Genomic DNA, 22416 nt, shown 5'->3' with positions numbered 1-22416 from the left:
AATTCTTATTGAATGCAACGTCCAATGTCTTTCAGGGCCTTCTCTCTGATTTTTACAATTAAAGGTTTGGACTTGAAAGAGAACATTTTTTTTCCTTTGTGAGTGATTTGTACAAGTGCAAAAGTCCAGAGAGAATATTTAGGGAAGAAAAAACATATAGAAATGTGTTTTTAGCAGGTTAAAAAAATTAACCACAGATTCACAGAAACACACATGAAAAAGTGACAAAGGGTTTTCCAAAGATTAGGCGTCACAGGTTCAAACCTTGGATGCACCTCGATTTAAAGCAAGTGTGGAACAGCCCAGATCAAAAGGACACATCAACTGTGGTGAAAATATCTGTGCACATTTGGAGGGGGGAGGTATCCAGATCTTTGAATGTAATTAATAGAAGGATTTAACATGAATCCTGAAAATCAAGGAAGCCAATGAAGGGAACCACAAACAGGGATGATGAGTGAGCACCTGTAAGTTTTTGTTGGAGCAAAAGCTGCTGCATTCTGAATCAATTTAGAGTTGGCTGAGGAAGAATGAAAAGTGAGTAACAGTCTCAAGTTACAGTCTAGAGAGGAGAATATAAACATGTGTGTTGTATTAAAAGTCAAAAGAGTTGTTCACTGACCACAGAGAGTTTTTGTTCTTGTATTGGTTTGTTTTGCTCAAGTTGCTCAAACTTTGTTTCCACCGAGGCAAACGTGTCCAAAAAAGCAGTTTTGTTTCTTAATTTTTTTTTCGATTCCACTAAAATTTTCTGATCCTAATGTTTTTCTTCCTACAGAGACATCTAAACAACATTCATGTGGCTTTTTTGTAGGGAAGGTGCTGCAGGTGTAGCCGTCAACATCCTGAAATTTCAAATCAAATCTGTGTCAGTGAATCAGTTCACACCCATAAGCAGCCACTGCTCCACAAATAACCAGATGAAAAGGTTCTCTTTCCCCTCGTCCTCGTCCTTGTATACGAGGTACCATCTGGGCATAAATTTGTGCTCGTGTCTGCTGAACCTTTGACAAAACGTTGTCTGTATCTTTTGAAGTGTTTTTCAGTTGTGCCAAAACTGTTTTGACAAACAGATTGTGTGTGTCTGTTTTTCACCTGACAAACAGCAGCCAAATAACACATCAAGACCAACACAGCCATTCGGCACTGACGGTCACTTTGTTTTTTTTTTTTGTCAGCTGAATAAAAAACAAGGACAGCCAGCTTGCTAAAACATCTTTGGTACAAATGAAACATTAAAATTCATGTCAAAGTTTTTTCACATATTGGAAATGACACAGACAGTAATCACACACATCATCTGCTCAAAAATTCACAGATTTCCATTTTCACATTAGTCTATAGATAAAATAATGAACGCTGAGCTCTACATCCTGACGCTCAGCAGGATGTAGTGATCTATTGAACATTATATACAAAGCCAATAGAAACCACACATGCAAACATTGCCCAGATTATTTTCATGGCTGAAAAATGTCAAATGCTTTGCCAAAAATAGCAACAAGGTGATGATAAGATCTCTCCAACAGCTTTGTGACAGAGCACATTCTTTGGCCTCAGGAACAAACGTGCACTGAGCGCATGCTGTAAAAAACACTATAAGAATAAAACCGGTGGTACAGTTTTAATTTTTATGTCAACAAGAAGCAGGAGCAACGACCAGTTTGTTGTCCAAAACAAACATTACCATTTCAGTTGCATCATCAGTAAGTGCGAACTGCTGCATCTGCCATGTGAAGAAACAGGATATGACTGGATACTGATATGTAAATCACAGAATAAATGCTCACTCTCATAGTTTTGCTTTCAGGAAATATGCAACATGGTGGTGAAGCCTGCGAGATGTGGTTAAAAGCACAAAGTGCATGCAACAACTCGTGTTTAACACGAACCACAAACAAATGAGGTCAAAAAGTCTTTGCATGTGAGCACCACAGAGCGTGTTGGAAACGAGCTGCAGAGAGATCTTCAGCTTTTAAAGTCTCGCTCTAATTTGAGCTGAGAGTAAACTTCACTTTGTGCATACAATATCCTGCATTTTCAGCACCGACGTGTTTTAATATCCCACCGCAATGAATTTTTTTTTTAAACTAGAGATATTGAAGTTAAAGTTTTTGTTTCTGTGTGTGCATTCCTGCAATATTTTCTTTGAAGTAAGCTCAGAAGACCCAAGGATTCTTTTTCATGAACAAAAACCCTCCAAGCTCTCTGCACGTGTACTCTTTAAACAAGCCCTTTTCTGTATTGGCTTCTCCCACGAGGGAATGCAGCCTCTCCACAACCCAAACTTGACTGAAAGATGAGCCTCAGATTCGCATCCACCACAGATGTTCGGTATTTTGAAAGAAAACAGTTAAGTTCAATCGATACTTGTGAACAAGATTCAGTCAGTCCTCAAGCTTGAGATGAGGCAGATGAGAGGATGCTCTGTGACATCCTTGAGGGATAAAATCTGGAGCTGATCCACTGGCAGTCAACCAGATTGGCTAAGTTTAAGGACTGAACAGCTGTTTGCAGCTTCTTTTTCTCAGCAAGGCTCCTCTTTACCTGCATATAATCAATACTGCAGGCCTGTGTGACTGCACTAAAGAGGTTAATGAGCAAACTGCTTCTTCCAGCCCTATTTTTTTTCTTCTGATGCATGTATCTGAATTTTATTTTGATTAGATTTGATTTCATTAGAAGTTAACACTGAAGAAATGCAGGAAAGATCCAAAGTCAGACACTTTTCTGTTAATGATCAGCATCCAAAACTACCCAAAACGAATTTTTACATTTGCATTTTTCTAATTTTCATATCATAAGCACAGAAAAAGAAGTTCCTACATATAATTAAATGTCTGAACTTTTTATTTACATATGAATTTACCAATTAAAAACATTCCAGTTTGTTAGTTTGCAGAGTTTTTATGACTTTCTTTGCAAACTTTGTGCATCTTTATCACAGATTGCAGTGAAATGATGGATGTAGCCACATTAAGTCGTCCATTACTTTGTTTGCCATCATTTTGAAACCCCTCGGCTTTTTGGCAAGCACCATCTTTGTCTTGGAAGTGATTATAATTAGTCAAGAGGATCATGCTAATCAACTAATTTAGCTCTAGCTACTTAGCAGGACTTGCCAAACCAAGGGGTGACATCACTGCGGCTGTGAGCTCTTACACGCAGTGCATGCATGGTTACTGACACTGGCAATAGCTACAATGTTATTTTAGGCTGGATAAATATCCAGAGTTCAAACAATTGAATGCTCAGCAAATGAGGACATCTTAAAATCTGAGTTTTACTTTAAATCAAGTAATAATTGACAAAATAAAGCCTGAAAGTAATACTAACGTAAATTAAGCAGTTGGGACAGTTTCCCAAAAATACACCTCAACATTTCCTTAACTTTCTAAATCACAAGGCTTCATATATCTTTTTAGCCTTTATAGTCTATCCTATATGAGACACACTTTTAGCCACTATATGTAAAAGAAATCCAACATTTCTGACTTCAGTGCCTTCAATTACTTGCATTAAAAAAATCTTCCTACAAAATATTTATATTTACTGTAATTTACAGACATGGGATTTAAATGTGTCACTTTAGTCAAATCTTTTTTCAAGTAGAGCTCTTGGAAACAACCACAGCTCCTCTTAGAGAATACACGAGGAAACTCTGTGATGTGTTCTGCGCTTATTAATGTTGTTCAATGTTAATTCTCCTTATCTGACTCGCTCTCTCTGTCCCAGCAGAGAGCATTGGGTGTGTTGTGTCTGGAGCCCTGAGCTTGGAGATGCTCCACAATGACGCTCCTCTGAGCCTTTGGTGGCTGAGTGAGAAGGGTGGAAAAAGGAAAGGAAAAAAGGAGAGGAAGGAGGAAATGGGGACAGAAGAGAGGAAATGAAAAGACTGGAAAGGATCTTAGGAGAAGAGGGAGAAGGAAATTACATATGAGGATAGGTAAAATTATAAAGATCAGCATAAATAGCTAAGGAAAAGAAATGAAATATACACAGAGGAGGAAACTAAAGCAGAAGATAAGGCAAGAAAGGGAAATCAAGGACATAAGACAAGTGAAGAAGCAATTAAGAGAGGAAATAAAGAGTGGACAGAAAAATAAAATGCAACAAAAAGAGGATAGAAGTGAAAATGAAGCATGGAAACTTTTTATTATGACCTGACATCATCTGTGAATTTAAATGAGTCACACTGGAACAGATACAGCACCTTAGCCTTGGCTTTGAGTGCGTGAGCCACAAATCGACTGTCAACTTGTTGCTCCAAGCAGAATAAATTGTTCAAGTTATTTATTGAGCTACACCCAGGTGAAGGCTGCAGCTGGAGAGGCCATTTGGAAACATCGCTCCACGGTCACAGATAAGGCGGGTTTCACAGAGGTGAGATAGTCCAGCTGGTTTGGGACTTCTGTGGATTTGTTTTTCCTGTCATCACAGGATGAACCCCAGACATTTTGAGTGTTTTGCTTGATATGTGCATCTGATAATTCAGCACTAATGAAATAAAGACAAAGTGTTAAGTATTTCCATAAGACTTAGAGTGAAATTGACATTTGATATTGTTACAAGGCCGTGATCTTCACCGAGGCTTTAAAATATGCAAATCCAGCGAGTACAGTGATGCTGTATGTATAGTTCCCTATGGGCACATGCCAAGAATCATTGGTTTATGCACGTCAAAGCATGGTAAACACTCATTAGCAACTTTGACTTTTAAACAAGTCTGAAGTGTTCATAATAGTTCCCAACTCTTACTAAATGTTATTTAGGAACCACCAATTAGTAAAGGTTCAGTTGCGTGTCAGATAATGTTTTTCAAATGTGGTTAGATATGTGAAGAACAACGTTAGTGTGCTGACTCCCTCATGTTGCTTGATGCTGCATCTCCTGCAGCACCTTGGCTCCTACCTCAGCCCGCGATTCCCATGCTCCTCCTGCCATCTCTGGAGCCGCCGGAGAGGCTGTTGCCTACACCTAAAGTCTTCTTTGTTGAGTTGGACAAATGTGGAGGTTTTTTAACTCAGTGTCTGCTTATTATTTTTATTTTTTTTTACCTGTGCTTCAGATGCTTCTAAAATCATTTTTATGCTGGCACTACTGTGCACCTGACACACCCCTTGTTTTAGGGCAGCTTGAGTAAACACAATCCACACATTGACTGGACCCAGAATACCATTGCAGGATGGAGCCTCTCCTCCCATCAGGACTGCCTATGATCAGCTTCGCCAATGGGGCCAGTCCTTCACCAGATCACCCATCTGTCCTCCATGCCATCCATCTATCATGACCTAGCCAACATTTTCCATAAGAGTCTTGATCCTTCTCCCTCCTCACTGTGCATAGAGAAGTACATCACAGACTCATTGGCTCTTGGTATCTTTTGCCCATTCTCATCTCTGCTTTGTGCAGTGCAATCCCGAGGACACTCCTTCAGTCAGCACTTGTCTGTTAAACCAGTCACTGTAGATGCTCACCTCTGTCCTGGAGTCTGCCCTGTTTTCCTTAAGGAGGATTTATGCATGTGAATTGGAGAGGGAAGTCTCTTTTACTGCAGAGTCTAAAGACAGAGTGAAATCTATTGGACCACTGGCTTGGATACTAAACATAGAGACTGTGGATGTTTTCATTTTCCCTTTTTGAAATACACTGTAAATAGTTTTTTCACATCACTGTAAATTCATTGAACTGCATTCTGTGTCTGTGTTTGAGTCTTTCCTGCTCTTGGAGTATGATAGTACCATACTGTACCTCTGTCTCTGTGCCTTTTTGAGGTTACTCACCTCATCTAAAATAAAAACCAATGCCTAAAATGAGATTATAAGGTTTATAAAGCTTTGGGGGAAATTATTGTTAAATGAGTGAAGGCTTTAAAATAGAATAGAACAGAACAATCTGTCATCTTTTTAGCATTTAGTAAACACTAAAATATGTACACAAATGGGAGATGTTTCAACCCCTCAAACATCTACTTTCCTGTTTGCTGGAGTTTTGGGTTCTTTGGATTCCTCCCACACTACAAAGTTGTGTTTTTTAGGTTAACTAGTGATTCTAAAATAGCGCTGGTTAGCATCGCTCAGGGCCTCATGACCCTGGATAAGTGGTTAATTAATGAATGGATAGATACCCACATTGTCTTTGTAGAATGTAACAGATAATTTCTCTGCACCCACTTTGAGGTCAACTTCCAGTGAATCTATTTGAACTCACAGGTCTTAAGTTGCTTTGAGCTGTTTTCACACATTATTACAGTTGCCCTTTCTCAAATGTGGCAATCAGCTGGATTTTCACATGCTTCAGACGCATTCTCACTACTGGAAATTGTGTTTGGTTTATGCGTGGGAGCTGCTTGGGAAGGACGTGCAGGATGCATGACTCCCACTGACTGTCTGTGGATTCATTGAACCTGCAATATTCCCACATCACATAAACTTTGTACTTGAAAGTAAAAACTTGACGGATTAAAGATCATTTAGTATATAATCCAGTTGCACTGCACATTTGTGTTGTTCCATGTAATGAAAACTTCAGTGTTGCAGTGCACACGTGGGCTAACAGCTTTAAAGTCTCCTAAGTCTCGCTTGTGTTTGTAAGTAAATACTTGCAGACATGCATTTGCCCCATAAGTGTTTTTATTCAGTCTGAGCCCAAAGAGGATTTGGTAGCCAGCAAGTATATCCCCCTATGTCAATTAGCTAACATGTTGATGTCAGCATGGTCAGTATAATCCCCCTCTTAATGTACTATAATGACACCCCCCCTCCTTTCCCAGCTCCCCTTTAGTGAGATACTCAGCACACACACAACAATTTCTAAGGGACAACAACATGACAGGATGCTGCATTAGCTCAGTGGTCATAACAACATTAACAGGGGCTCAATGAAACCCTCCAGGGCTTTGACAGAGACAACTTTCTGACCCTGCAAACAGCTCTGACATGCAAGCGTTAAATTTAAAGTTCATCTTGATCTCTCTCATACCGCATTCATACTATGCTTCCTCTTAGCGTTGCATTTTAATTTGATTTAACTTTATGAGCAGGATCAGATGCTGGGATCCATAAACTTTTAGTTTTTCTTTTTTCTTCAGGAAAATTATCACCATTCAGGAAAATCTAAAATTGCATGAAATCTAATAAAAGAGCAAAGGGAGGCTTTCTAAAACGATCTAATAGAATCAAATTCTACAGTCAGGCTTGTGGCTTGGAAATTGAACAAAGCTGATGCGAGCTGAAGGCTAGCGTGCAAATATTCATCAGGTATAATGTTTGCCATTGTAATGCACACCATGTTTGCTGAAATATATGAAAGTGGTGACTGATGTGGCTTATGTTCATCATCCTTTGAAGCAAATAAAATATACCCCTATCAGGTTTCAGCTTCTCTAACATCTGCAATCAGGCTAATATGCAGCCACATGACAGTGTATGTGCACAAATAAGCAATCGCGTGCCACTTTATTAGGTAAAGCCTGCTAGTACCAGGTTGGACACATTTTTTCTTCACAGGTAACTTAATTCTTAGTGGCAATAAGATTTAACAAGATCCAGGAAAAAATCCTGTTTAAATGATGCTTAACTGCACAAAGGGACTCAAAGTGAGCCAAGAAAATATTCCCTACACCATGACAGCAGCACCTAAAGCCATGACCCATCAACATAAGGCCAGCTATTTGCATCTGGCAGAATGAGAACTCCCGCTCACTGGATATTTTCTCTTTTTTGGATAATTCTTCATAAACTCTAGATTGTTGTGCTGGGGAAATTCCAGGAGATCAGCAGTTTCTTATATACTCAGACCAGCCTTTCTGTACCAGCAACCATGCCAGGCATATTAGTATCATTAACCAGTCATTAAGGCATGTGTAGGTCTGATTATAATGGCACCTATGTACTAAATTAAGTTAATGACTTGCAAGATGTATTATTATGGTATTTAAGACAGTTTGAACCCTTTGGTTTCAGCTACAAAGTGGGCCCACTTGTAGGTTTCCAGTAAAAAAGGAAAAAAGAATTTGTGTTTGAGAATGTCCAGCAGGACAAAATGAAACAGGATTAAAATTTGCTGTGCAGATAATCTGTATCTCACTGAGGTTCATCAGGGAAAACGGAGGATTTAGATGGCCTCTAAAAACGAGTCTTTTAGTATCTACACAAGTCCATCAGATCTTCAAGAAATGGGGAGGAATTGTCCAAGGAATTAACTGGTCACCTTCTATGGCATGATGGTGATAAATGAAATTTTTGGTGATTACGCTGTCCCTTAAATTTTTTTTTTTTTTTATGTATGTATGCATTTATTTATTTATTTAATGACACAAAATGCATCATTGTTCAGTGAAATGAGGAGTTTAGAGAAGGGTTTTACTTTTGAGCTGAGGGTAGAGCTATCCTTTCTGGACAAAGTGCCAGCTACTGCTAAGACTAATGCCTTTTTAAACATTAAATTTAAATATGTATACTAAAAAAGGGGACTTTTTTTGGTTCATTGTTAAAGAGAATCATGGTAAAGCAGTACGTCTCAATTGTTGTCCTGTTATCAGGCAGTTGCAACTCATAATACCCTGTTGGTCATTTGAATTGAGTGGGTTAGAGCAGGGATTGGGATCAGCTATTGAGAGCATTGAGTGAAGATGTGTGTAAGCAACCTGCAATGTGAAAGCAATGTGTAACCATGCACTAATATTAATTTGCAGGAAATGAGCATGAGGGCTTTTCATGGGAGGAAAGAATGTGATTGGACAGTTAGGGTCATAGTGTCACTCCACTGGTGAGGGCAGTGAACTTGACGAGAGTGACAGGGGTAAGAGCCGACCCCAGAATCAGGTCAGAGGAAGCGTCAGGAGATCAGGGGTCACTTAAGCAATAGTGTGAGCATGTAAATAGGGATGTGTGTACACACAATGCAGAGTACATCATCTCAGACACATACAGACACACACAAACACACACAGTCACACATACAGTGTAACCCATGAATGCATGAACACAGACAGAAACACACACACTTATTTGTTATTTGTTACTTGGGGGTGGCTGTGGTTCAGGAGGTCAAATCATCAACTGATTGTAAGGTTGGTGGTTTGATTCATGGCTGCTCCAGCAATGATCCTGAACCTCAAGTTGCTCCCGCTGTGTTCACTGGAGTTTGAAAGTGTGTGTGATACAATTTCTATATGAGTATATACAGAAACCTATGATATTTTGGTACCCTACAGCACATTGTTGCTCAGTGAACGAACCAGTAGAAAGGTTTTATGTGTTTATCACTTATCTTGGAGTGTGACAGGTCATTAGCAGGTGTCATCATGGCAATATACCCTAGTAACATGTGAACCACTATCAACCATCCAGTGCAGACTTCAGTTCTGCTTCTGTTTATTCCAAACTACCAGTCGTCTTGAACTTAAAACACAGTGAAAGACTTTGTTTGCTTATTGTGTTTACTGATAAACATTCATCAGGTTTGTAGGATTACTGTATTTCATTTCATTTTGACCTTCACAGCTAAACCAACAATAATGATGTCCAGCAACACAACCACAATGAAACGTTATCCCCTCACGTCAACATTAATTGGCCTCCTTCTCGCTCTACAGGACTCAGCAAGCGTCTGGGCCAAGATGGCGGCTAATGATGCCTAGCTTGCCAAGGGACTCAGACAAGGCTGCCATTTCAGCCAGGGTAACGGTCCAGTCAGAGTAGCACACGCATCCAAGACAGCTGGTCGCACAAACCCAGCTGTCCAGAGGATCTGATAGTCAAGACATCCCGCTGGACAATCAGCAATGACAGTCAAGGCTGGTCCTGGAGGTTAATGTGTGGCTATGTTTACCATTAATGTCAAACTCGTTTTTTGTTTATGAGCCACATACAGCTCTATTTGATCTCATGTGACTCAGATCAGTTAAACTAATCCATAGTAAGCTCTAAAACATAATGTCTCTAAATGTTTCCATTCCTTTTCAGTCTAAAGAAGAAAAAGCACACTCTGAAAATGTTCACATTTAATGACGATCACGTATAAACAGATAAAGATCAGCCTGCAATAGTTTTAACAACAATAAGTGCAGTAAGCAACAATATGTCTCTTCTTCCACATTCACTTTCCTGTCAAGAAAAGAAATGCTACAGCCATAAATCAAAGAAGGAAAGCAAGAAGTCGACATGGCTCATTAGCTTAACCACCTAAGTTCTATACTATTGCAGGAATAATGTCTTTGCCAGTTAGGAGGCAGTAATGATTAACACATTTAATAATAAATAACTAGTGGTGCAAAATACAGCATAAAGCCATCCTTCTGTACAAGATATCATTATCTATAGTGACGGTTTCATTTCAGAAGTTATTAGGAAGTCCTGCTATGCTTACTTTTTGCCAAGCACTTTTTTCTGGCTTTATATAAAAAGAAGCTTGAAGGGCGTACGGTAAATGTTCTTATATAGCACTTATACAACATGCCTCATTCACCTATATATTTATACAAGCTCCATTTATTTAATATTCACTCTGATTAAAGCACTGGAGAGCAATGTGGTATTCAGTACCTTGCACAAGGATACTTTGGGATACAGACAGGAATCAAACCCCCAACCTTTCTATTACTAGATGCCTTGCTCTACCTCCTCAGCTACATCCACCCTGGTTTTTCGTGGGAGAATCTCAGCAGATATTCTTTCACAGCCCATTATTGTAAATAATTTGGGTAATATTTATAACTTGCACAGATGTTTGTTTACTATGGTATTTGCATCTGTGTGTATCTTTGCTGCAGTCATGTTTGCCTCATAATAATAATAATAATAATAATAATAATAAATGTATGATTCTCCAACGAGCAGAGAGACAGTGTGGATTTGTGAAATCTGAGCTATCAGCTCATACAGTGAAGGGGTCGTGTGTATGCATGACAAAAAAAAGGTGGGCAGTTGGTGACTTTGAAGTAGGCTATAGGTTGCCTAGTGTACAACCTATAAACCTACAACCTTGAAAAGCGCTATATAAATCCAATCCATTATTATTATTATTATTATTATTATTAATGTAATGCAAGCATATTCTGTCTTTTGTTTTTTACATTTGCTGAACTATTTTTTTTTTCTTTACTTTTTACTGCATGAACAAGACACATGTTTGGGCGGGCTCAGACCACGCCTGCTCACAGCTATCTCCGGCCCGGGTCTCCAGTGAGCTCCATGGTGAGGGCAGGATATGAATATTAACATCAAGCCCTGAGGAGGCTTTCCATGCGTGTGCAAGTAGGAGAATGCAAGTTGTGCAAAACGGTGCCCAATACACAGCACGTATTAGCTGACGGTCGGTACTGTAAGTGATTAATAAAGCAAAAACTTCAAGCAAACAACAGGATGAATTAAGTGTCTCACCTGGCCTCAATGACAATCATGTGTGTGTGTGTGTGTGTAAGACAGGTTGCTTTGTTTCATACACATGAGAGTCCTCCAAGGGTTGAAGTATCTTTTCCACCTCATGTCTCCATGGTGAAACAAATTAGCTTTCTTCCCTGAGAGATCATTGAGGAGCCGTGTGTGTGTGTGTGTGTGTGTGTGTGTGTGTGTGTGTGTGTGTGTGTGTGTGTGTGTGAGTGAGAGAGAGAGAGAGAGGTGGTTCCAGGTGTCTTTTGCAGATCACAGTGGTCGGGTAGCGACGCCCGTCTCATCCCTGCTGTCTGAACGCACACTTGTTTGTTATTACACATCTGTCTTCTGAGCTGCACGCCTGCTGCAACTGAATAATGATCATAAACATACACACACACACACACACACAAAAACAGACACACACACACACAAATTATCTTTAATTGGGAGAACAAACTCGGCTCATTTGTTCAGATGAAAGTATGCATTTTGTTATTAGATGTTGTTCTTAGATACTCCTCAGGGTGGTTTGTTTGATAAGCCTAGTATGTTTATGTGATCCTTCTCCTGTCTTATTTGTGTGCCAGTGTGTGTGTGTGTGTGTGTGTGTGTGTGTGTGTGTGTGTGTGTGTGTGTGTGTGTGTGTGTGTGTGTGTGTGTGTGAAGGCATTGTTTGCATGAGTGTGTTTTTGTCTGTACTAACTAAACTAAACCTGTGAGAGTTTCACTTGTGGCCTTGATTTACGTCTCCCAGCGCTACTCTGAGAAAGAGAAAAAACTGTTGAATAATTCAGCTGTGTTTAAAAAGAATAAACCGCGATCCTCCATGAATATGACCTGCTACTCCCTAAAGATGCCTCGTCTTTCTCGTTCTCTAGTTTTATTTTCAGCTTCTCTTTTCCTTGACTTCAGCCCACTCCACTGTCAGTGATTGAAAGCTCTTCTCTTGGCTCTTTTCTCAGTCACCACCGATGTTTTCACTTAAAAAAAAAAAAAAAGAACAAAATCAGGTCATTTGCTGGTTTAAACCTTTTTCTTACATGATTTCTCAACATTATAATAAATATACTATCCTGTAGTGAGTGATTTATTTATTTTTTAGTTAGCAATACATCTATAATTTTAAATCCGTTCTGTTTGTACTCATCCATATCCACCACCATGTGACTTATTAGCAACTGAAGTCTGATGATGAAGCCTAAATGGGAGTATTTTGGCAAACTCTAAGGTATGATCCACTTTAATGTCCTTTTTGATTCTAATTGAGACCTGATTTAAAAACCCAACATCATGTTGTGTCGAATAAGAATTAAAAATAGAGACTGAGACCATAAACATGTCAGGAAAGTGTTTACTGATGTCATAATTTAAGTGAGAAGCAGGTTTTTTTTCTCATAGGCTTCTGTGTAAGCAGACTTTGTTTTAATATCAGAGGAGTCGCCCCCTGCTGGGCATTGGAAAGTTAATATCCTGTTTCTATGCTGGCTTCACTCGTTTTGTTTTTCTCTGGTGTATCAATAACATGTCTTATCTACAGCATATTTTACTTTTCTATGTAAAAGTGATTCATAGCAGAGAACATTTTCACTTTTGATTTCAGGCTACAGTGAAAGGTATTTTCACATAATTCAATTCAAAAGTAAAAGTGAAATGAGTCTTAATGTGAGTAGAGTTTTCAGATAACATGGTCACTGTTGGTCTTTATCCATGATTAATGAGAGCTTTTAGCTTATTTCTGCCTCAGAGAGTTTACAACCCTCAGACTGAGCCTTCGCTCTATGTCTACTCATTAAAGAGATATTAAGAGAGGAATACGTTGAACTTAAAATTGCGAGAATGCATCATTAGAGAAATCATACTTACTCCAAAGAGAAATATCAGCTAAAGCCTATAAACTATCACGTCACGTCCAAGGTGCAGATAGGATGTCGAGTGGTTAAGTGGAAAGAAATTTTCTCTGAATAGTTATTATCATTATTATTGTTTTTATGAGCACAGGCACAAACTTCTCTGCTCAGTGCTGATGACAGAGGAGTCACTGCTTCCTGCAGGTCAGCAGGTGTGACAGAAATGTGACCTCCAACTCACAACACAGCCATCAACAACTCCACTCAACACATACGTCAATAGTAAAATGAATTAACTCCTCTTTAAACGTTTGACCCCTGCTGATGAGCTCTGTGAAGGCCTTTACATCAAACATTAATGCTGATGGTAAGATGATTTATACCTTGATAACATTTATGCAGCAGAGCCTTAATATAACAGAGTGGAATGAAATGTAATGCAAAGCTGAACAAGGCTGAGCAGCAGGATATTGTGCAGCAGCAGAGAAATAAAAGGCTTCCCCCTGCTGGCAGTTCACTTCAATCACAAGTAAATGGAAAAAGTCTGCAGTTCAACTCAGAATTAATGTGTAATCTTCAAGTTAAACTTTTCTGCCTAACTTTGCTGAATAGTGACAATTATAGGACAATGATAGTGTCCTGAGGCAACTGTTGTTGTGATTTGGTGTTATATAAATAAAAGTGAATTAAACTGAATAGAAAGAATAGAATTTAAAGAAAAGATTGAACAGTTTTTAAAGTGTCACTTAGTCTAGACAAACTGCTGTATTATAGATGAAGCTACTGAGAAATATATAAGTAATTAAAATAATCAATATCTGCAAAATTAAAGAGATATACAGCTGAAAAAAATCTATAATTGTGTTCCAATAATATGAAGTAAAAAGTGGTATTCGTATCAGATTTATGTTAGTACTTGTGCATCACAGTGTTTCAAATAAAAAAACATGTTTTCCACACTGATCATCCTCTGCAGTAACAAATCTCTCAACTCTTGTTGTTAATTGTTACTTTTCATTGGTAATCATATGATCTTAATTACTACTCCTACTGTATATTATATCTTTTCTTGCTCTAAAATACGAGTGCAAATGATTTTGTACCTCCTCAAAAGACAAAGAGCACGAAGACGATATCATTGATTTTTGGATTAAAGAGTTTTAAATTGTGTGTTTTTCCAGGTGTGGGCAGAAGAATCAGTGTTCAAGGTTTTCAGTTACCTCTAGATGGTAATGAGACCTGGTGGGATCACAGTGGTGGTAATAAATCATGAACACTGGAGCTGAAAGACGAGCCTTTCTTGGTTTTCACTTCCATTTCACTGCAGTAACAGGCAGTACTCATTCTGATATGATCGTCCCCTCTCACTCTACAATGTAGAGTCTACATGAACAAACACTTGCTGTAACTATCACTGTCATGGTCCCAGGGTTTGGTACTTTTGTCCTTTGGGGTTTTGTGGATTGATTTAGAATTTTTTTTTATCATTTATTTTTTTTATTATTGTCATGCTTTTAGTTTTGCAGTTCACAGTCTTCACCAGTGTTTCCTTTTCTGTGAAGTTGCTGTGTTGTGTCTTCCAACTCGGTATATTTGTTACTTCCTGTTTTAATTTGACACAAAATTTATTTGGTCTGGTGTCTAAATCTACTTCCCTCTCCTATCATTAGGTTAATTGTCTTCAGCCGTGTTTTCACCTGTTCCACATTTCCATCATTATCTGGTGTTTATACTGTCTGAGTCTTCCTCTGCTCATTGTTACATCATTGCTGTGTAGGCTGTGTGCACCCTTGTTCAGAGTTCTAGTTTTGGCTGTCTTGCGTCGACTCTCCTTTTTTCTTTGTACTATTTAAAGGTATTCAGTGATACCTATCAAAATAACATCAAGCTTTCTGAGTTTAAGAACTGGGTCCATAACCTTTCTGCCACACAGCCAAACCATCCAAATCACAATGACAAAAGGCATATGAGGTGCTTTTTTTTTTTTCCAGCGTCAGATTTTTTTTAATTGCTGTAAATTACAGATTTTAGCCACTGCACAGAAATCTAACATTTTCAGAGTTTTTCTGATGACTCTGTGCTGGTTGGATGCATCATCGTGGGTGATGAGACCGAGTACCTGGCTGTGGTGGACTCCTTTGAGTCTGTGAGCAGAATCATCTGCAGCTCAACGTGACAAAGACCAAGAAAATGAATGTGGACTTTAATAGGACCAGGAAATCTGACTCCTGTTTCAATCCAGGGTCGACAAGGACTATAACTCGGCGTACAGACTGACAGTAAACTGGATTGGGTTAAAGACACCACTGCACTCGACAGGAAAGGCCAGAGTTGTCTCCATTTTCTGATGCGGCTAGATCTTTTTGTCACAGTCTGATTGTGGCAGACTGTATGGAGTGACGAGTTGGGCTGATGTTTCACTGTGTTTGTATCAGCTTAAGTGGATAAAGCTTAATTGACCATATCATGTATTGACATCCTTTTTTCTTGTTATTAACAAAGGCTTGCAGAAAATATTTTGTCTGTGATTGATTAGTATTTTGCTCGATAGCAGCAGCAGAAATGGTTTATTGTAAAGGGCCAAAGAAATGACAAAAGTCTGAATGAATCATGAAAGTTTTATTTTGTTGTTCTTATGGAACTCATCTTTTTCTTGTGGAAATTTTTTTTTTTTTTTTTTTTTTTAAATGCTTGACCTGTTGAGGACTTCTTGCACAGCAGCCTGTGACACTTCTTTAAAGAAAGATTCATCATTAAACCTCTGAGAACACAAATGAAAGATGTTTATTATCCTGCTTGCCAGCACCTTGTTTTTGTTTTAGTGCATGACAACTTTGAAGTTGTCCAAATTCAATGAAACAATGAAACTGTGTCAAATCATCAGCTAAAAATGTTTAAACAGGTAAAATTATAACATTTTCATTTCAGTCAGTTAACAATGTAACTAAGGCTGATTCATTAGATGAAAAATCTTCTTTCTAGTTCTTTTATTATGCAGCAGACATTTCTTATAGTTTGATGCGGTTTAATCTGTTTTTTTTTTTTTGTTTTTTTTTACACTTCATTCTCAGAGATTCAGTGATCCAGCAAATCAAACAGGATTCATTTTCATTTTGTTTTAATTTTCAGCTGAAATGTTTAATGATTAATTACTGTCATAATTTTTTTTATTAATGTCAGATAGATAGTTTGAATGAACAAAATGGAAACAACATTGCAGACAAAATTAGAGTGATGCGAGTATCAAAAAGTTTATTTGCTCTTTTAAAAACGCTCCTAGTCGCTCAGCAGGATGGCAAAATGCCTTTTTAAAAATTATTTTATAACATTTATACCAAAAAGCAACTACATAAATGGTGTCTAAGCTATAACCAAGTCAACGTTTATAAGTCGCCACATACAAACATATAAAAACAAGTACATGAACATCTGAATAGTCTGTCCAAGAGACTGAGATTTCCTGGCTCATCACCATCCAACAGTGGAATAAAAGGAAATCGTGTTGCAATCATAAAGAGTTGTGATATTCATGTGAGACTGAGTCAATAAGAATTAATGATGAAGTAAAACAACTTACAAAGTGAATGAAGCATGAAGAAAAGTATATTCATACATGATGGAGTTGGATCCTGTCAAGGTACAAATAGAAGAGAAGAAAATGTAACCATTGGAATGAAACTTATGGATGGAATTAGTTGTCATTCGTCTAGTTTACTGCGATGGGTATAGAGCATAATCAGATCCAGGCCTGGGAGTTCACAATTGGAAATTACTGCAAGAAAGGCCAGAGGATCAACCACTGCCAAATGCTGTGGACACAAATTGGATTTACATCTTTTGGCTTTTTTTTTCCTGGTCATTTTTGTCGTGTTTAATAATAATAATATTTAAGGATTTAGAATTCTTCCTATTGGATTATATTGACATGGATCAGATATAAGTGCATCTTCAGGCTTGGATGTTCCCACCCTCCTCTTAAGTTCAGTATTAGCAATCAGCCTTAGCTCAGAGTTAATTAGATAAGTATATTTAAAGTGTTTGCATTATGTGATTATTATTCGATGCAGGTTTTGCTTTGCCCTCTGCTAAATTACTTTAATAAAACCTCCTGCATTCAAAAAGTCAAAATTGTTGACATTCCTTTTTTAACCCTTCTGAAGCAGTAAAGATAAACTTGTGTACAAGTAGGACATCTAGTTAAGGGTTCTTACATCCTACTTTAGCCTTAGGCATGGCTGTAGCTCAGGACATAAAGCAGGTCATCTGATAATCAGAAGGTTGGTGTTTTAATCCTTCGCTAGTCTGTATGCCAACTATCTTTATATACTAACCCCAAGTTGATCTCTGATGCATTAATAAATGTGAATGGTAGATAGAAAGCATTTAGATACACTTCCACAGAAATAAAGTTCTTGGATGAATGTGGCAAGTTGTGCTTTAAGTCCACAGAGCAGAAAAGCACTGTGTAAGGCCATTTAAAAAGGAACACATCCTTGGGGCCTATTTTCCCACCCACACAAATTTAACCTAGTTATCAAACACATGCATACACTAACAGTCAAAAGTTTGGACACACCTTCTTATTTAATAGTTTTTCTTTTCTACAAAATATATAAAGTAAGATGTATGAAAATATGTAGCAGGAAAAAAGATAAATAACTCTAAATGTATTTTAGATTCCTGAAAGTAGCTACCCTTTGCTTTTTTTGACAGTGCTGCAAACAAACACTTGGCCTTCTCTCATTGAGCTTTGTGAAGTAGTCACCTGAAATGGTTTTCACTTCACAGGTGTGCCTTGTCAGAGTTCATCTGTGGAATTTCTTGCCTTCTTAATGGGGTGGGAACAACAGTGGTGTTGTGCAGATGTCAGGTTGGTACACAGCTAACAGCCCTATTTGACAGCTGTTACAATTCATATATGGCAAGAAACAATCAGCTAAGTAAAGAGAAACGGCAGTCCATCATTACTTGAAGAACTGCAGGTCAGTCAGTCCGGAAAATTTCTAATCCATCCAGTCCAATCCAACTTTATTTATAAAACACTTGAAAATAGCCAGCACAGGACCAAAGTGCTGTACATTAAATAAGTTAAGAACAATAGAATAAAACAAAACAGAAAAAAATGAAACACATAATACATAAAATTCAAATTAAAACAGCCCAATTAAAAAAAAAAAAAGATAACATAGAATCAACTAATAAAAGCTAATAAAAATAAACAAAAAGCCAGCATCTAAAACTACATCTGTTTAACTGTCAGGTGATTCAGGAAGGGAAAGCAGTGGTCTACCTGCTCTGTGTATAGTGCGGGTGGAGCACTGCTGACTTTGACTGAGAACATTGTGGGGCGTGGAAGGAATACTTTGAAGACCTTCTTAATACCATTGGCATGTTTTCCATGGAGGAAGCAGTCTGGGGATGAGGGGGACAACTTATCTATCTCTGGGGTTGAGGTCACTGAGGCAGTTTAACAACTCCTTAGTAGCAGGGGCCCCTTGGGTGGATGAGGTTCACCCTGAGTTCCTCAAGGGAATGTTGTAGGGCTGTCTTGGCTGACATGCCTCTTGCATGGATATCAGGGACAGTACCTCTGGATTGGCACACCAGGGTGGTGGTTCCCATCTTTAAGAAGGGGACCAGAGGGTGGGTACCAACTATAGGGGATCACACTCCTCAGCCTCCCAGGGAAAGTCTATGCCAGGGTGCTGGAAAGGAGAGTCGGTCTGTAAGTCAAACCTCGGATACAGAAGGAACAATGCAGTTTTCATCCTGGTCGTGGAACACTGGATCAGTTCTTTATCCTTTAGAGGATAATTGAGGGTGCATTGGAGTTTGGCCAACCAGCCCACATTCAATTCAGTTCAATTCAATTTTATTTATATAAATCACAACAAAAGTCGCCTCAAGTTGCTTTATATTGTACAGTAGATACATGTGCTTTGCAGACTTGGAGAAGGCATTGCCGGTGATAAGTTGGATTCGTTTCTGGTGGGTGATGGACTGTGCCAGGGCTGCTCTTTGTGACCGATTCTGTTAATAATCTTTATGGACAGAATTTCTAGGCATAGCCAAGTGGTGGAAAGCTTTCACCTCTGCTTTTCGCAGATGATGTAGTTGTTGATGATGTTGGCTTCATCGGGTGATGGCCTCCAGCTTGCACTGGAATGGTTTGCAGCACCTCCAAATTTAAGGCCACGAAAAAGGTAGAGGTCCCTAGGAGAATCTAATGTTTAGTTTTTGCACATAATTACTCTTTCTTAAAAGACTATTATTTTTCATTATTTTTTTTATTTCATTACTCTTTTGTACTTTTTCAGGAAACAACTGAGTCAGTGGCCAGCATCTAGTGATCTAGAAGACATAGGCTCAGATACTCCTGTGGTATCCTGAAAGCTATGTGTGGCTTATAAAAACCTACAGCCAAGAAGAAAGGAACATAATCACCTGCAACAGACTGGCGACCTGTGCAGGGTGTATCCCGCCTCCTGCCCTGTGTTCTTGGTAAAAATACCTGCAATAGCTTGTGAATTATTTATGTCTGATCCAAACCAATAAGCCACATTAAACAATGGAATTGTTAAGCATAAGGAATTTATACTACTTAACAAATTAACAGCATAAACAACTATGGAAAAGTGCATAAGAACTTTAGTGCTTATGACAATGCATCATGTGACAGTCAAATGTGCATGAGCACGATAATAAAAGCTGCTGAGTCAGATGACAGAAACAGAAGTAATAGGAAGTAATAAAAAAGATTTTTACAAAACATCAGCCCAAGGAGGATCACATTGGTAGTGAATAATACAAATGACTTATGATCATTCACTTATGAACTTCACTAAGCAACAAAATGGAAGACAACAATAAAGCTATCATAAATAAATATAAAACAGTGTAAAACAAAAACATAAATTATCAACGTTAGAAATTTCGTATCAGATTTTTTCATCAGCAGCATCTTCAACTGTTTCTGATCCTCTGTTTTGTTTTGTTTTTTAAAAAGGTTTTCTACAATTCTCACACTGATCAGATCACCACATTTTAGTCTACCATAAACTTTAAAGTCTAAAGGTAACATTATAAAGGTTTCAGGTGACATCCCATTCTGTATGAAGGTTATAAAAGTAAATAGCAGCGTGTTAACAATTAAAATTTAACCAGACGTTAAGACGTAGATGAAATTCACTGCAGATTATGAATCTTATTATCGATCCTGACTGCTGGAGCCAGGATGCAGTTAGAGGGGTTTATAGCTCAAGTGAGTTGACCTTGTTTCAAGAACTGGAAGGGACAAGCTGAAAGAAAAACAATTTGGTGAGTTCTTTGTTTAGGAGAAATTTGATAACAGAGAAAATGGCAGACAGACGCACATTTCTAAGAAGATACCTGCATTGCAATCTGTGTTCAAAGATTTTCAGAGACCCTGTGTCTCTGGGCTGCAGCCACAGTTTCTGTTTTAGCTGCCTGAAAACATTCTGGGAACAAGAAAAACACAGAAATTGTCCCATTTGTGAAAAAAAATCCTCAAAAGAAGAAACTGGTGTGAACGTTGCTCTGAAGGAGCTGGCTGATTCTTTTGCTGGGAGACAGAAAAGTGAATCATTCAGAAGAGGAAAACAGGAGAAGGGATGGGATGGGACTTGTTTCTGTAAAGACAGTAATGGCCCGCAGTTGTTCTGTGTGGACGAGCAGAGAATTGTTTGTACTGTCTGTGACTTTCCTCATTACCAGAGTCACAAAGTGGTTCCTGTAGAAGAAGCAGTCAGTGTCCTAAAGAAACATCTAAAATCTGACTTAAAGTCTCTGCAGGACAAGAGGAACAAATACAAACAAGTGGAGGAAACATACAATGAAGTGATTCAACACTCCAAGAAGCAGCTGTTGTCCACAGAGAGGCAGATCAGAGCAGAGTTCAACAAGCTCCAGCAGTTCCTGAAAGAGGAAGAGGAGTCCAGACTGGCAGCTCTGAGGGAGGAAGAGGAGCAGAAGGGGAGGACTATCAGCAGAGAGATGAAGATGATTGAGGAGCAGATCTCCTCTCTGTCAGACAGCATCTCTGCTGTTGAAGAAGAGCTGCAGAAACACAGCGTGCCATTCCTCAGCAGTTATAAAGACACTCAGAGCAGAGCCAGAGCCCAGAGCTCAGTGTCAGATCCACAGCTGGTCTCAGGAGCACTGATAGATGTGGCCAAACACCTGGGCAACCTGTCCTTCAGAGTGTGGGAGAAGATGAAGGAGAAGGTCCACTTCAGTCCTGTCATTCTGGATCCAAACACTGCACACCCAGTTCTCTGTCTGTCTGATGATTTGACCAGTGCGAGACATGGAGACACAAAACAGCAGCTTCCTGATAATCCAGAGAGAAACACAATGTATGCCGATGTTTTTGGCTCTGAGGGCTTCAGCTCAGAGAAACACAGCTGGGAGGTGGAGGTGGGAGACCATTTCAGCTGGAATATAGGTTTAATTAAAGCATCAGTTGACAGGAAAGGAGAATATCCTGTTTCACCAATAAATGGAATTTGGTGTTTAGTGCATCGCAATGGAAAATATAATAATGGTGACGGTCAGACTGTGACAGTGAAGAAGAGTCTCCAGAGGATCAGAGTCCAGCTGGACTATGACAGGGGGGAGGTGTCCTTCTATGACCCTGAAGACATGACTCACATCTACACTCACAGAGACACTTTCACTGAGAAACTCTTGCCATACTTTTGTATTTTTAATGTTGATGATGCAAAGATTTCAGATATCAAAATCTGTGAAACTAAGACTAATTGTAAAGATTAACACCTGTCAATGATTAATTTAGCTGTGATTTTGTGATTATTTGTGTGTAAGATTTTAGTTATTTTGTAAAAAGAAATATTGTTTAGAAGTTTAATATTATAGACACATTTAGATGAGATTCTCTGAGATGATTAGAGATGATTCACAAAAGCCACCAAAAAAAGTTTTTTAAAGATTTGAGACTTTAAGGATTTAATTGTTTTCTATATGGAAATTTGTTTGTATATTCATGTCAGAATATTTGCCATGTTGTTAATTCTTTTATATTTTTTAATTATAATCTGTTGACCTTAGCAGGATTTAAGTCTGAACACTGTATATACTGGAGCATATTGCAGATTTAAAAAAGAATAATTTTCATACAAAACCATCTGCGATAGTTTCCTCTGTTCTTAATC

The 22416-nt window shown here is 38.5% G+C and overlaps 1 protein-coding gene across 1 annotated transcript; it reads left to right on the top strand.

The window, feature by feature from the left end:
• Positions 1–20581: 20581 nt before the first annotated feature.
• On the top strand, positions 20582–22018 carry LOC113033742 (nuclear factor 7, brain-like). The gene has a single exon (XM_026187813.1). The coding sequence runs from the start codon at positions 20582–20584 to the stop codon at positions 22016–22018; it is 1437 nt and encodes a 478-aa protein (XP_026043598.1).
• The last annotated feature ends 398 nt before the right edge of the window (positions 22019–22416 follow it).

The sequence above is a fragment of the Astatotilapia calliptera genome, chromosome 12, assembly GCF_900246225.1.
Source record: "Astatotilapia calliptera chromosome 12, fAstCal1.2, whole genome shotgun sequence".
NCBI lineage: Eukaryota > Metazoa > Chordata > Actinopteri > Cichliformes > Cichlidae > Astatotilapia > Astatotilapia calliptera.
This window is presented reverse-complemented; position numbering and strand designations above follow the sequence as displayed.